The sequence below is a fragment of the Euprymna scolopes genome, chromosome 24 (assembly GCF_053919585.1).
Source record: "Euprymna scolopes isolate OS-2025 chromosome 24, ASM5391958v1, whole genome shotgun sequence".
Classification (NCBI taxonomy): domain Eukaryota; kingdom Metazoa; phylum Mollusca; class Cephalopoda; order Sepiida; family Sepiolidae; genus Euprymna; species Euprymna scolopes.
Window position 1 is genome coordinate 88698228 of NC_136505.1, and position 14316 is coordinate 88712543.

At 31.9% G+C, this 14316-nt stretch overlaps 1 protein-coding gene across 6 annotated transcripts in view; it reads left to right on the forward strand.

Moving 5' to 3' along the window:
• LOC145246821 (pleckstrin homology domain-containing family G member 5-like) overlaps positions 1-14316 on the forward strand; it is a 1071747-nt gene that overhangs the window by 1002808 nt on the left and 54623 nt on the right. For all 6 annotated transcript variants that reach the window (XM_080108657.1, XM_080108656.1, XM_080108658.1 and 3 more), the window contains one exon: positions 1367-1483. In XM_080108657.1, coding sequence (XP_079964783.1) covers positions 1367-1483 — 117 coding nt within the window. The remainder of the gene's footprint in view (positions 1-1366; positions 1484-14316) is intronic.

Here is a 14316-nt window from a genome sequence, read left to right on the forward strand (position 1 = left end):
TTCAGAGAAATTATTTTCTAGCCAAAATAATTCATCTTAGGCTAGAGGTGCTATGTCTTCAAAGTACGTTCTCTAACAGAAAAAATGTTATAAGAAAACGTATTTTCATTCTATTGTGATTAAGAACAAAGTATACAATTGTGTGTTTTATCATATGTGTCAATTACTGTGTTTATAGTTTGTCGTGGACAAATTATTAATAAATGAAATGTTTTTGTCCGCTACTAGTTCGACCATTTTTTGACTTTTTACATGTGTGCTTAATAAAAAAAAACCCACTCAATTATCAAATATTATAATTATAAAAAGGTAAAAAAGAAAAACTTGTCAATCGTCTGTGAATTTGTCTTTACTTGATTTATGTTGTGTTTTACTTGATACAACTCTTGGTTGATTTTCTTAAAAACATTATTCTTTTTATTACATACGGGTCTATATACTAACACAACTGCATATCTTTAAGTGTATGTATACTATATACGCGGTCGTCATAGTGGTGTATATAATTGTCTTTCTAACATTTTGTGTATCAGCATATAAATGTTAACATAAAGAATAGTAAATGGAATGAATAAACATTAATGAGAGACAGTCCTTTCACAGGCTGGTAATTCTAATTCACATAATTTTTGTCGTACTATTTTTCCTCCATGGTGGCACTCATCTTGGAGACGCTGGAATATGGACCTTTCCAATGTTGATGCCTCATGCAGTTTTCACAAAGACAACTTCTTGTTATTTTAAACATAGCTTCTATTTCCATTCAGCATATACATGTCGAGTCCAGTTGTGACACCAAGTTCTCCTTTCGATCTTGGAATATAAACATCCTTATATAAACATCCTCTTGACTTCCTGGGCATCCCAGAACTGATACTATCCCCAAGCTAATACCGTGGTAAATGAATATCTTCTCACTCAGTTTTTAATCTAATATCATAAAATATTTCTGTGTCCCTCAAACTCCAATTGCATCATATTTTATGTTTTCAAATGAGGCCAATTTTTGTTATTGTCTTAACTTATTGTTTTTTTTTTTTTACAAGTAGATCACTATTTATCAAAGCCTAAAGGTTACTCGAGGATAAGGGTTAATGAGTATACAGTGATGACAGGAAAACAGCATAGTAATCATTAATAGTAGATATTGTTTAATTCAACCCGATTGTTATTGTTACAAATTCTATTTTTGACAAATGGTTTCTGTTTTTCAAAACTATTTTATTCTCAAACACCTCAAGCTTACATGTGCAAACTTGCATATTTGTCTAGCAAACCTACTCGCTAATCGTAGGACCCCCATCTGTTACTTTTTTTTTTCTTCACTATGAACTAAATATTTTCATTTTTTTTTTCTTTCTTGCAGGACAAGGAAAAATTGGACACCATGTTGGAAGTGTTGAAGAATGCGGTCACGCAACAACCTCCCTCCACAATTTTAGAGTTAGAACCAACTTGGAGGGACATTGTGCTCAATTCTTCTGTAAGCATTAAGAATTTTTTCTTTTTCCATGCATTTTAATTACTCTAAGTGAAGAAATCTACATCTATAGTCAAATATTTCATAGTCAGGTATTTATGTGAATAGATTTTTATATCCAACAATGGTTAACATAGACAATGCAATTATATATATCTTATATAATTATATACATATATATGAATTATATCATGAATCTACATATTTTATTATGAGGAGATATAATATTTTTTGTATCCATTTTCAGTATTCATTTTAACAATGCACAGTACATATTTTCTTAACTTACTAATATATATATATATATATATATATATATATATATATATATATATATATATATATATATATATATTGGAGATTGCATGAGCATGTGAGTATGTCTAATTCATGAATTGCGTAATGTCTGTAGGTATGGTTTTGTAAGTATGAAATATTCGTGTCTGTAGGTAAAAATAATAAACAAATACAATAAAAGATATTGTTATCATATTCTTCAACGCAAGAATCTATAATATACTGTTAATCTCTGCATAATGCAGTGTTCAGGACACTGCTGTTGAACACTATATTATGAAGCTTACTGTATATGTTCGCCGATTTGACATAATAGAAGTTAGAAAAGATTTTTCTCAAAGTTGATAATCAAATAAATTTACATGTAAACTATCGTAAATTATCAGATGTAATATATATATATATATATATATATATATATATATATATATATATATATATTCAGCCACTCTGATGAGTAGTAGACGACGAAACACGTGTCAGTGGATAATTATATTTTAAAAATAATATATATATATATATATATATATATATATATATATATATATATATATATACCGCTCCCCATGTGGGGGTACCAAATTGGTTAAAGGGAAAATTATTCCCAACTCGCATTTAGGTAAAAATGCACTTTAGTAAATAATTGAATTCATTCAAAACGTATCACAAAAACAAATAACACATATATATATATATATATATATATATATATATATATATATATATATATATATTTCTGTGGAAATATTCTTTATTCGCTTATATTTCCTTTTTATGTATACGAATCCTTATTTAAGAAGTTCAAAGCATATAATGAATAAATGACAAAAAACTAAATACCAAATTTAATGATGTTAACCATCTTATAATTTACTAGCAGGGGTGCCCGGCGTTGCTCGGGTGTTTGGAGGTGTATGCTGTGCAAAAAAAGCAAAAAAACAAAAAAAAAATGGTTAATTTTTTAAAACTTTGACCCCTATTATGACCCCTTAAAATTTATAGTTTCGGGCTCAAATCACGTTATTAAGTTAGATCCAGGTTCAAGGAACCTATATCTAAAATTTCAAGTGTCTAGACCCAAAATTGTCGGAGGAGTTTGGTAGAGTTCTTAAACGTTAAATCGTTGAAAGTTGACCCCTTAACAGCCAAATTTCTGGCTGACACCTGTCACATCGATTTTCCCAAATCTCAGTACCCGGTATTTCAAATTTCGAGTCTATAGACTAAAAATTGACAGAGTTATTGCGTAGGGAAATGTACACAGACAGACAGACACGTTCACTTTTATAGATATATAGATTCCTTTAATTCAGTTCACAAGAATTGTAAATGAAAACTGTATTAAAGGAATAAATTGTAAGATGGTCAACATCATGAAATGTGGAATTTAGACTTTTGTTATATATATATATATATATATATATATATATAAGTCACCTTGTTTATCTGAGAAACGGTCTCTACCAAACTCCTCTGCCAATTTTTGGTCTACAGACTTGAAACGATATATAGGGGATTTGGACCTGTGAAACAAATTCGATTTGGTTTTTAGCTTGTAAAATGTAGCTGCTAAAGGGGTCAAAATTGAAAAAAAATTGAAATTTGGCAAGCGTGAGTGGACTAAGTATTATCTTCTATGCATGCGCAAATATAGATTTATATTTTTAACATTGGTAATTTTTTACGTTCTTGTGTGCATATGGGTTTAGGTTAGGCGGCAATGAATAAAGCTGAAAAACTATATGTTTTGGTTTTGATTCTAGCTGATGGCACCCGTCATTTTTTTTTAACTTTTGAAATCACAACTATGTATTGGGTAACATATAATAAACAATATCATATTGGCTCTATAATAATAAATACAAAGTTTGCATGTATTAAAATGTAATTAAGTATATTTTATTACCAAACCTTAAAAGAGGGGCACTACTATATATTGGGTACAATATAATAATCAATAGAGAATTGGATCGATAATAATAATAATAATAATAATAATAATTCATGTGAAATCTGCATTAGTTAAAAGCGTATTTTACCACCAGGCCATGCCAGGCGACCTGCTAGTAAGAAATATATTTATTTAATGTCTACTATTACATTTATAGATCATCTTTTAACTTTGTTCATATTGCAGTTCTTTTTAAAATTTAGACCGTCATTGTGACCTGGCTACAGGATATGTACAGACATCTTCTTTTTTTTTTTTTTTTTTTTACGTACATAAAAGTAAAAAACTAAGGGATTTAAAGCCACAGGGGAGACAACCAAACAAAAAAACACCCGAAGCAAAATTCATCCCAAAGCAGCAAAATTGAAGCTGGCTTGCCATGACACTATATATATATATACAAATGTAAGCAAATTTGGGCATATTTTATTGGTTTGAAAATATGTTTGTTTTGTTTTTTATTTAACAATTGTCATAAAATTTTAATCAACGAATAGTATTATAATCTTTAAAAAGCCTGCAAATTTTCATATAGTTTCGTCCCGTAGAAACAATAAGCATTTCAATATTCAATTTGGCTACCAGTATGTGTGTGTGTATATATATATATATATATATATATATATATATATATATATATATATATATATATATATATATATATTTCAATAGAAAAATGCGAGCATGAAAAGTAATATGATTAAGCTTAAACATGGAAAAGTAAAGAACTAGTTGTTAAAACTGGAAAAGAAAAGGACAAGATATTCTAGTAAAAAATATAATAAATTTATAACTTAAAATATTGCAACATTAAGAATTGATTATATAATGTTATAAATTGAATTAAAAAAAAAATTCTTAATGCTGAAAAAATTAAACTAAAATTTACACATTATGGTAAGGATAAATCTGCAGTTCACACATTAAAGAGAAGTTGATGAATGTAGACGAATGTTATCCTTTCTTCAAAATAATAATGCACTAAACAGAATTATTATATAATATCTATATATCTATAAAAGTGAACGTGTCTGTCTGTCTGTGTGTCTGTGTACATTTCCCTGCGCAATAACTCTGTCAATTTTAAGGCTACAGACTCGAAATTTGATATCAGGGTACTGAGATTTGGGAAAATCTTTGTGATCAGTTTTCGGCCAGAAATTTGGCAGTTAAGGGGTCAAAGTTCAATGATTTGACCTTTGAGAACTCTACTAAACTCTTCTGCCAAATTTTGGTCTAAACACTTGAAATTTTAGATATAGGTTTCTTGGACATGGATCTAACTTAATAACTTTATTTGAGTCCAAAGCAATAAATGTTAAGGGGTCATAATAGGGGTCAAAGTTAAAAAGAAAAAAAATTTGACCTCTGCGGTCTCTACCAAATTACTCAGACAATTTCTGGTTTAAGCATTTTTTACATAAATTTTACATAAAGGGTATTTAGAGATAGGGCAAACTTTTTAATCGGTTTGGGTCGAAAATTTGAGCTACCAATATATAAATGTATGTATATATGTTTGCATGTGTGCCTAAAATTTTCGACAGAGGCAACGGATTTTCACAGTATTGTTTTGAAGCTCGACCCCTCAGACGACAAATACAAAAAAATTAGCTAAAAACATTAATTTCTTCACCCTCAACTGGGCACTTTTCAGCAGGGGGGAGGGCGCTTTTTTTGCCAATATTTTCGAAAGTCATCCCCTCTTTTCGATTGTCTAGCCTTAATTTAAACTTTCGTTTTGGCAGTGACCGTAACAGCAAAGATGTCACCTTTTTTTTCCCGTTCCTTTCCTCCTTCGTGGTACGGGTTCGAGCCTACCTTCCTACTACTACGTTTTTTGTTTTTTGTTTGCTCAACACACACCTCCAAACACCAGGGTAACGCCAGGCTGAAATGCTAGTCTTATATAGATCTTAAAAAGAAATCGTTTGATATTCTATTTATAGGAGAGTGGGATCTAATGAGTTAAAGAGAAACTTTCAGAATCCGAGCAATGCTAAACAAATTACCAACAAAAGAATTAAATTAATTGTCGATCTTGGAGTAGGAATCAAAGCATTGTTTTAAGTGTGTGAAGTTAATATATAAAAAGCTGGAAACTTCTTATCAAGTTACAGATCAGTAATCAAACCTCTGCTATTTCTGTGGCAAGCACTACTTGAGTAGATTTTTTTCTTTCTCTTAGTTGAGTTGCTCAACCAGAGATTCAGAGTTGATTAGAAAGTAACTCCTTATTATTGTGGATTATTAATCAAGTTTTAACTATTCTGCACTTTCTTGAATGGATTGTTAACTATTCTGCACTTTCTTGAATGGATTGTTAACTATTCTGCACTTTCTTGAATGGATTGTTAACTATTTTGCACTTTCAACTAACAATTTCCGGGGTTAAATTTGACAAACTGTTGTCAAAACTCACTAATCCGAAATAGCTTACTCCAAAATCCAAATCAGTCCAATTTTGAAAAATCAGGCTTTTTTTTTATTTTTATACTCAAACGCATCTCATTTGCATATGAGCTGACGAAATTGCAAGCATATAAAGAGAAGCAGTAACTATTTTTTTCTTTTCTTTATTCTTTTTGTTTGGACACTACAGGCTGCACAACATCAGGTTTGTACAGATTTTAAAGCATTTAATCCAAAAATGCATGTAATTTATTACTGGAATGTTAGTTTGGTGCAAAAACGATATCGTTATTTTTTGTTTTTTTCTTAGCATTTTGTTCTAACTGGGCATAGGGCATCCTACCGGATGCCCTATGCATCTATTAATTTGTACATTCCAACCGAGAGATCTTTTAAGATTCTAATCATGCCTTTAAGTGCAATTGTTTGTATCTTTCTGGCACTTAGTTTACCGAGTATATTCAATGTATAGCCTCATGATTTCTAAAATATATCACATGTATCCTGTGTCATATTTATAGGAGAGTCAATACTTTTGTTGGTAATTTGTTTAGCATTGCTCAGATTCTGAAAGTTTCTCTTTAACTCATTAGATCCCAATGTCCTATAAATAGAATATCAAATCTTTTTAAGATCTATATAAGATATTATATAATAATACTGCTTAGTGCATAATTATTCTGAAGAAAGGATAAAATTCATCTACATTCAACTTCTCTTGGAGAGTTGTTGGAATCATCTGAAAAATTCTTTTAAAATTGGCTACAATTCTGTTTGTTTGCTTATATATATGAATTTATATAAATGAGTCTTGCATATCATTTTGTTCTAACTGGGGATAGGGCATTCTACCGGATGCGATTTAGTACATTCCAACTGAGAGATCTTTTTAAGCCGTTAAGTGCAATTGTTTGTATCACTCTAACACTTAGTTCACTGGGTATCTTGAATGTACAGTCTTTCTTGATTTCTAAAATACTAGCCTGGGTGCACGGCATTGCCCGGATGTTTGGAGGTGTGTGTTGAACAAAAAAAAGTGGGAAAAAAAAGTGGTAGTAGGCAGGCGTACCGTGAAGGAGGAAAAGAATGGGGGAAAAAAAGTGACGTCTTTGATGTTGCGTCCATCGCCAAACCGGAAGTGACGTAGGTTTAAATTAAGGCTAGCAAATTGAAAAAAGGCGATGACTTTTGAAAATATCGGCGAAAAAAGCGACCCCTCCCCCTAGAAAAGTGCCAAGTTGAGGATGAAAGAATTAATGTTTTTGGCCAATTTTTCGATATTTGTCATCCGAAGGGTTGAGCTTCAAAATGCTACCAATCTCGTGAAAATCTGTCACATATGTCGAAAGTTTTAGGCATAAATACATACATTTAAACAGACAGGTGAGATTTATATTGTAGATATCACATGTACTCAATGTCCTATGTGTAGGAGAGTCACTATTTCGCTTTCTAGATAAAATAAATTTTCCTTTCAATTTGTGTATTTTAATCCATTTTTAGTCATTAAATAGTTTCAACTCAATAATAACACATTTAGATAACCCGGAACTTAATCTATCGAGTGTTCCAAAAAATTTGAGTAGTTTCTGAGATATTGGCATTTAAAATGACGTCAAATTTTGGGGAACACCTTATATACCTATATAAAGTTGAGCTTTTCATTGTACTTACATTGATATTAAAAGCCTGCTTTTTTCTGTTTTAAATTTCTATTTAAAAATTATTAAAACAAGCTTCTTAATATATTCAGTCATGGATATGAGAGCTACTAAATCAAGATTAACTAATTTGCATATTCTTGAAAAACGAACTTTAATTAATTAATTATTCATTATTTTTTACGGTTTATTAGATGATTGGTTTCATGTTACTATTACGTATAGTTCTATTTATGCATAGTTACTACATTGTGCATAATTGTGTAGCATTTAGGATAATAAAGTTTTAGTATACACAAATGTATATCTATACATATATATTGGGGTGGAGAGGGCTCCCGTAAGCCGTGGTGAAGGCAACCTTTCTAGGAGAAGCAAATCTCTGATTTAAAAAACCATAAAGCAGAAGACCATTACCCACATTAAGCTGGTCTGCAGTTTAATTTGTTGCTGGCTATCTTGCTCTTGCTTGTTGCTGGATCTCAACATTTTGAACCGAGAGAGAGACTTAGCTGTCGTACAAAGCTAAGACTCTGTAACATCATATGTGTATAGATACTCCCTCGGGCATTTGGGCTCATGGATTTTAAATGTCTGAGGGAGTGGCACTCGTCTGACAAGACGTTGCAATCATCACATATATATAAAAGTAACCTGTCTGTGTGAAAACTCTTTGTAAAACTCCTCTCTGATTTTTTTTGGTCTCTTAAATAAAACTTGATACATGGGGGATTTGGACCCGTGAAACAATTTGATTTCGTTTTTAGCCTGTAAAAATAGCTGTTAGAGGTCAAAATTGAAAAAAAATACAGTTGTCTTTGGTAGGGTAAGTTGAATAAAACGGTTGCTCTTGTTAGTTTTGCTCATGTGCAAAATGAAATATTCATAGCTCACAGTCGCTTCATTTTTAACCTTTCGTATCCATCTGTTAGTAGCTCAGATGGTAACGGTGCTGAAGAGATAAATATTGAGTAAAGATGGAGAGCTAAACCTTTTGGTTTCTATCCTTTAAATAACTTTTGAAATCATTCCTATATATTTAGATAATAATCAATAGAGAATTGGCTCTATAATAACAAATACGAAATCTTCACGAATTAAAATATAATATTTATGCATATTTTACGACCAAACAACGCTGGCGGCCTGCTAGTCTACATATATATATATATAAGTGATCATGTCTGTCTATTTGTGTTAGAAATAGTCTCTACCATACTCCTCTGTTAATTTTTGGTTTTCAGACTTGAAACTTGAAATATAGAGGTTTTGGACCTGTGGAACATATTCAGTTTGGGTTTTAGTCAGTAAAAAGTAGCTGCTAAGGGGGTCAAAATTGAAAAAAATTGGAACTTGGCAGGCATAAGTTGACTTAAAACGTTTCTATACACATATGGAAATATACATTTATATGTTAAAGTTAATTTTTAAAATTTTGATATCCAACTATTGTTAGCTCAAATGGTAGCGAATAAGGCTGGAACACTAAATGTTTTGGTTTCAATTCCACCTGATGGCACTCAAGTCATATTTATTTTAACTTTTGAAATCATTAGTTGCAATATGATTTGTAATAGAGTATTGGCTTTATAATAATATGAAATCGTCATAAATGAAAATATATTTAAGTGCATTTTACCACCGAGCAACGCCGGGCGGCCTTTATTTAGGAGTAGGTATTTGTTTTATGCATTCAAGGATCTGCCCTGGGCTATATGTAGATATTCTTGGTCTTATCAAGTAGACCTATGATAATTAATGACTAGTTGAACCTTGTAGAAATTCCATGGTTGCTTAGCAATGATCTCCGTTTTTTACGGTAAAAATATTTATCAGTTACATATTTTTTTTTTTATATAAATCAAACAAATGTCACTTTGAAGTGAATAATGATGATATACTTGACTTTTTAACAATTCATTTTAAAATGGTTTCATTTAAAATGATCTAACTTTTTGGAAGCTACATATCTAACACGTAAAGCTATATTATTTGGGTTGTTCGGGCTGCTGATCTTGCCTTGAGTGTTATTTTTACAACAGTTTGGTTGATGTAACCTCCGACTTTCTTCAAGTGTATCTTGTCAAACTCGGGAATCTTTCTGACAAACTCGGGAATCTGCACAGATTTTCACATTTTTATTTAATACATAGGGGTAGCATGTTCTCATTCCGTCAGTCATGACCAAGTAGAAGTCTTAAGTAATTCACAATTTTATTCGCCTGTACTGAAGATCGAACCTTCAATTTCCAGAAGGGTATCATTTACAGCTTAATGTTACCTAGTACTTTATCCGTTATCCTTGCTATCTTGATTTTTCTTTTTTCATAGTGCACAATTGTCTATGTACGTGCTGTGTGTGTGTAAGTGGGGGAGGTGTTGGAGAAGTGGATTAATTTTGAATGTTTCATCTGATTTGTGTATTCATTCTTTTAGATGAATGTTATCCTCATCTTATTGTTGTTTCATCATGTTTCGGTCAACTCATCCACTGCCCTTCTTCAGGTGATGAACTGCTACGAGATAGTAATGCTGAGTCTTGTAACTGTATCCTTAGTAATTACTGCTTTCCATAGTTGTTGTTGTCTCATCACGTTTTTGGCCAGCTAATCCTCTGGCCTCGTTGGGTAGGATTGAAACCGCTACCTTCAACAACAACAACTATGAAGATGAGGATAACAGTTTGCAAAAAAGAATGAATACATAAATTATAAAGCCTCATCTCAAAGGATTAAAAAATAAATAAATAAATAAAAATAATAATTCATTTGATTTGCTTTGGTGTTGTGTATATATATATATATATATATATAATATATATATATATATATATATATATGTGTGTGTGTGTTTTCCAAGAAAAGATGAATTTTTTTTACCGTAAATTGTTAGGTGTAAGTTTGTTTTTTTTAGGTGAAAGTACAGAAAAGTTTTTTTTTTTTTTTCAAGAGAATTTACAAATTATTTTTTGTCAACAGATGTTATAAAAATAAACAGAAAAAATACCCCCTCATCATCCAAGAAATAATTAAAAAATTACATTTTTGTATACAAAAGACAAATGTCGATTTAGTGTTTCAACATTTAAACAATGCTCGACTTCATCTGATAATTACTGGTTAAGCTCTAACCATAATTGACGGAAAATTCTGAAAGGGCTGCACAGTTTCTAATACAAAGTTCTAGTAAATCGACCCCCCCCTTATTGGAAACACATAAGAGAAATACAAAAACAAATTATTACCCGTATGGAAGAGGTTGTTTCCGTTTTTTTTGGGGGGGGGGGGCGGGTTTCAATACTTTCAGCAGATTATTATTGATTCGACACTCAGTTACCAGATTCTGTAAGTTTTATTTTTTTAGATGCCAAAAATTCAATATTTAAAGATATTTCGAGGTCGCTCAGTTTCTAATATAATGTAAGTTTGTGGTGGTTTCACGATGAAACTTGTTATAACTTAGTGTATTAATGTTATTTCTTAAGTAAAAATAATATTTCGGGTTGGATATGAATTCCTAAACTCATATCACTCTAAATAATTTACGTGACTGAAATAGGAATCGCATTAGTCACTGAACAAATATACGTCAAATTCCATTTAAAATCTTTCATTTCCTGAACAGTAAAAACCCAAAACGGTACTAGTGCATGAGCTGGCCTGGGCGTGGCTTATCACTCGCTCGGATTTCTCCGTAAAATGACGTCACATGCTGCCATCTGACGGAGAAAATGGACGAGGGGTGGGAGTGGGGGGCTTACAGAGAGAGAAAACGCGAAAAAAATAAATGGCCGACAGGGGGGGGGGCTAGCAGCGCCAAATAAAGTTTCCAGAATATTTCAACACGAAACTGTTTGAAAAAATTAATTATAGCATTTTCTTTAATTACTATAGAATTAATATAGTGGTAAAATTATTTAAAAAAAAAAAACAGAAGCCATTAAAAGAATAATAAATGGTAAATGGTCGGCCATTTATTTTTTTGCGTTTTCTCTCTCTGTACGCACCCCACCCCCACCCTTCGTCCATTTTCTCCGTCAGAGGTGGGGTGCGTACAGAGAGAGAAAACGCAAAAAAATAAATGGCCGACAGGGGGGGGGGGCTAGCAGCGCCAAATACAAGTTTCCAGAACATTTCGACATGAAACTGCTTGAAAAATTAATTCTAGCATTTTCTTTAATTACTATAAAATTAATATAGTGGTAAAATTATTTAAAAAAAAAAAAAAGAAAACAGAAGCCAAATTTGAAGCCAAATTAAAAAAAAAGAAGGCCAAACCATTTCAAAAAAGGTCAAATTCACGAAATTAGCCATTAAAAGAATAATAAATGGAACAATAACATTATGAATAAAAGTTACTTTCCAACTTATCTGCATCATTCGTTGGTATTTTTAAGTAGTTTTAAGTGCTTTTTATTTCATATCGAATGTTAGAGCGATTTCCGCTAACTTTGCCAAGTTCTAAAATGCCGTAAAACATACCCTGTTTTTTTTTTTTTAATAATTACTACTTTTTTAAATAGAAAAATGAATGATGCAGGTAAGTTGCAAAGTAATTTTTATTGTCAAATAATAACAGAAAAACTTACCGTAATTATTTTTCACATGCATGGGAGTCAAATAGAAGAAAACTTGTCGTAATGTTTCCAAGGAAAAAAGCTAAACAAAAAAAAAATGGACGACTGGGAGGGGGGGGGCCTAGCAGCAGCAACGCCAAATACAAGTTTCCAGAATATTTCAACACGCAACTGTTTGAAAAATCACGGACCACTCTAATTTGTTTTTTTTTTATAGGTAATTGAGGTCGCTGACAACGAATCTGATAGTCAAACTTGGGGCAAATTTACCGTTTGCATGGTATTTACCCCTGAACCCACGAACTACTTTTGACCATTTTGCAGTTTCCGTTTATGCTACGCGCATACAGGGGGGGGGATGTGGTGTTGGCTCGCTCGCTATGTCCTGGAAAAAAATATTCCTCCCCCCAAACGTAGTTTGCTTGGTGATGCCCGATGCCGTCGTTTATGCTACAGCGTAGCATAAACGGAAGCTGCAAAATGGTCAAAAGTAGTTCGTGGGTTCAGGGGTAAATACCATGCAAACGGTAAATTTGCCCCAAGTTTGACTATCAGATTCGTTGTCAGCGACCTCAATTACCTATAAAAAAAAAACAAATTAGAGTGGTCCGTGATTTTTCAAACAGTTGCGTGTTGAAATATTCTGGAAACTTGTATTTGGCGTTGCTGCTGCTAGGCCCCCCCCCTCCCAGTCGTCCATTTTTTTTTTGTTTAGCTTTTTTCCTTGGAAACATTACGACAAGTTTTCTTCTATTTGACTCCCATGCATGTGAAAAATAATTACGGTAAGTTTTTTTGTTATTATTTGACAATAAAAATTACTTTGCAACTTACCTGCATCATTCATTTTTCTATTTAAAAAAGTAGTAATTATTAAAAAAACAAAAAAAACAGGGTATGTTTTATGGCATTTCAGAACTTCGCAAGGTTAGCCGAAACCGCTCTAACATTCGATATGAAATAAAAAGCACTTAAAACTACTTAAAAATACCAACGAATGATGCAGATAAGTTGGAAAGTAACTTTTATTGATAATGTTACCATTTATTATTCTTTTAATGGCTTCTGTTTTTTTTTTTTAAATAATTTTACCACTATATTAATTCTATAGTAATTAAAGAAAATGCTATAATTAATTTTTTCAAACAGTTTCGTGTTGAAATATTCTGGAAACTTGTATTTGGCGCTGCTAGCCCCCCCCCCCTGTCGGCCATTTATTTTTTTCGCGTTTTCTCTCTCTGTAAGCCCCCCACCCCTCGTCCATTTTCTCCGTCAGATGGCAGCATGTGACGTCATTTTACGGAGAAATCCGAGCGAGTGATAAGCCACGCCCAGGCCAGCTCATGCACTAGTACCAAGTTCCTTTTAGTGATGTCACGTGACTGGTGAATCACCGGTGGGCCGTAATATTTCCCAAATAAAAAAAAAATGGCAATATCATTACAAAGAAAACCACCTAATTTATTAAATAAAAATTAAGTATAATGTTATAATTAAAAAGATATATAAAAACACGCATAGATACAATGAAAATACTATGGCAAAAAGTTGAAGCAATCGGTCCAGTGGTTATTTAGATTATCGATTATGAACGAACATACATTTTTATTTATGTAGATATACTTGATGGAACAGAAGTGAAAGTTTCTGTTCATTTTTGGAGTTGGATGTACACAAATGTATTCGTATAAACAGATAAATATTAGCATTTTGATAAATTTGACAAATTTATTTTACATTTTAAATAAGATGAAATGAAAAGAAAGAAAAAATCAATTCGCCTGAACGATGATATGTGTTCATGGGACTCTCCTAAAAACAAAGAAAAAAGGGAGATGAGAGAGGTAAGAGAGAAGTGGAAAGAGAAGGTGAGAACGATGCCAACTTTTCCTTTGATTGTTTTTAAAAGACCCCCCCCCCCCCATCTACACAGAGAAAG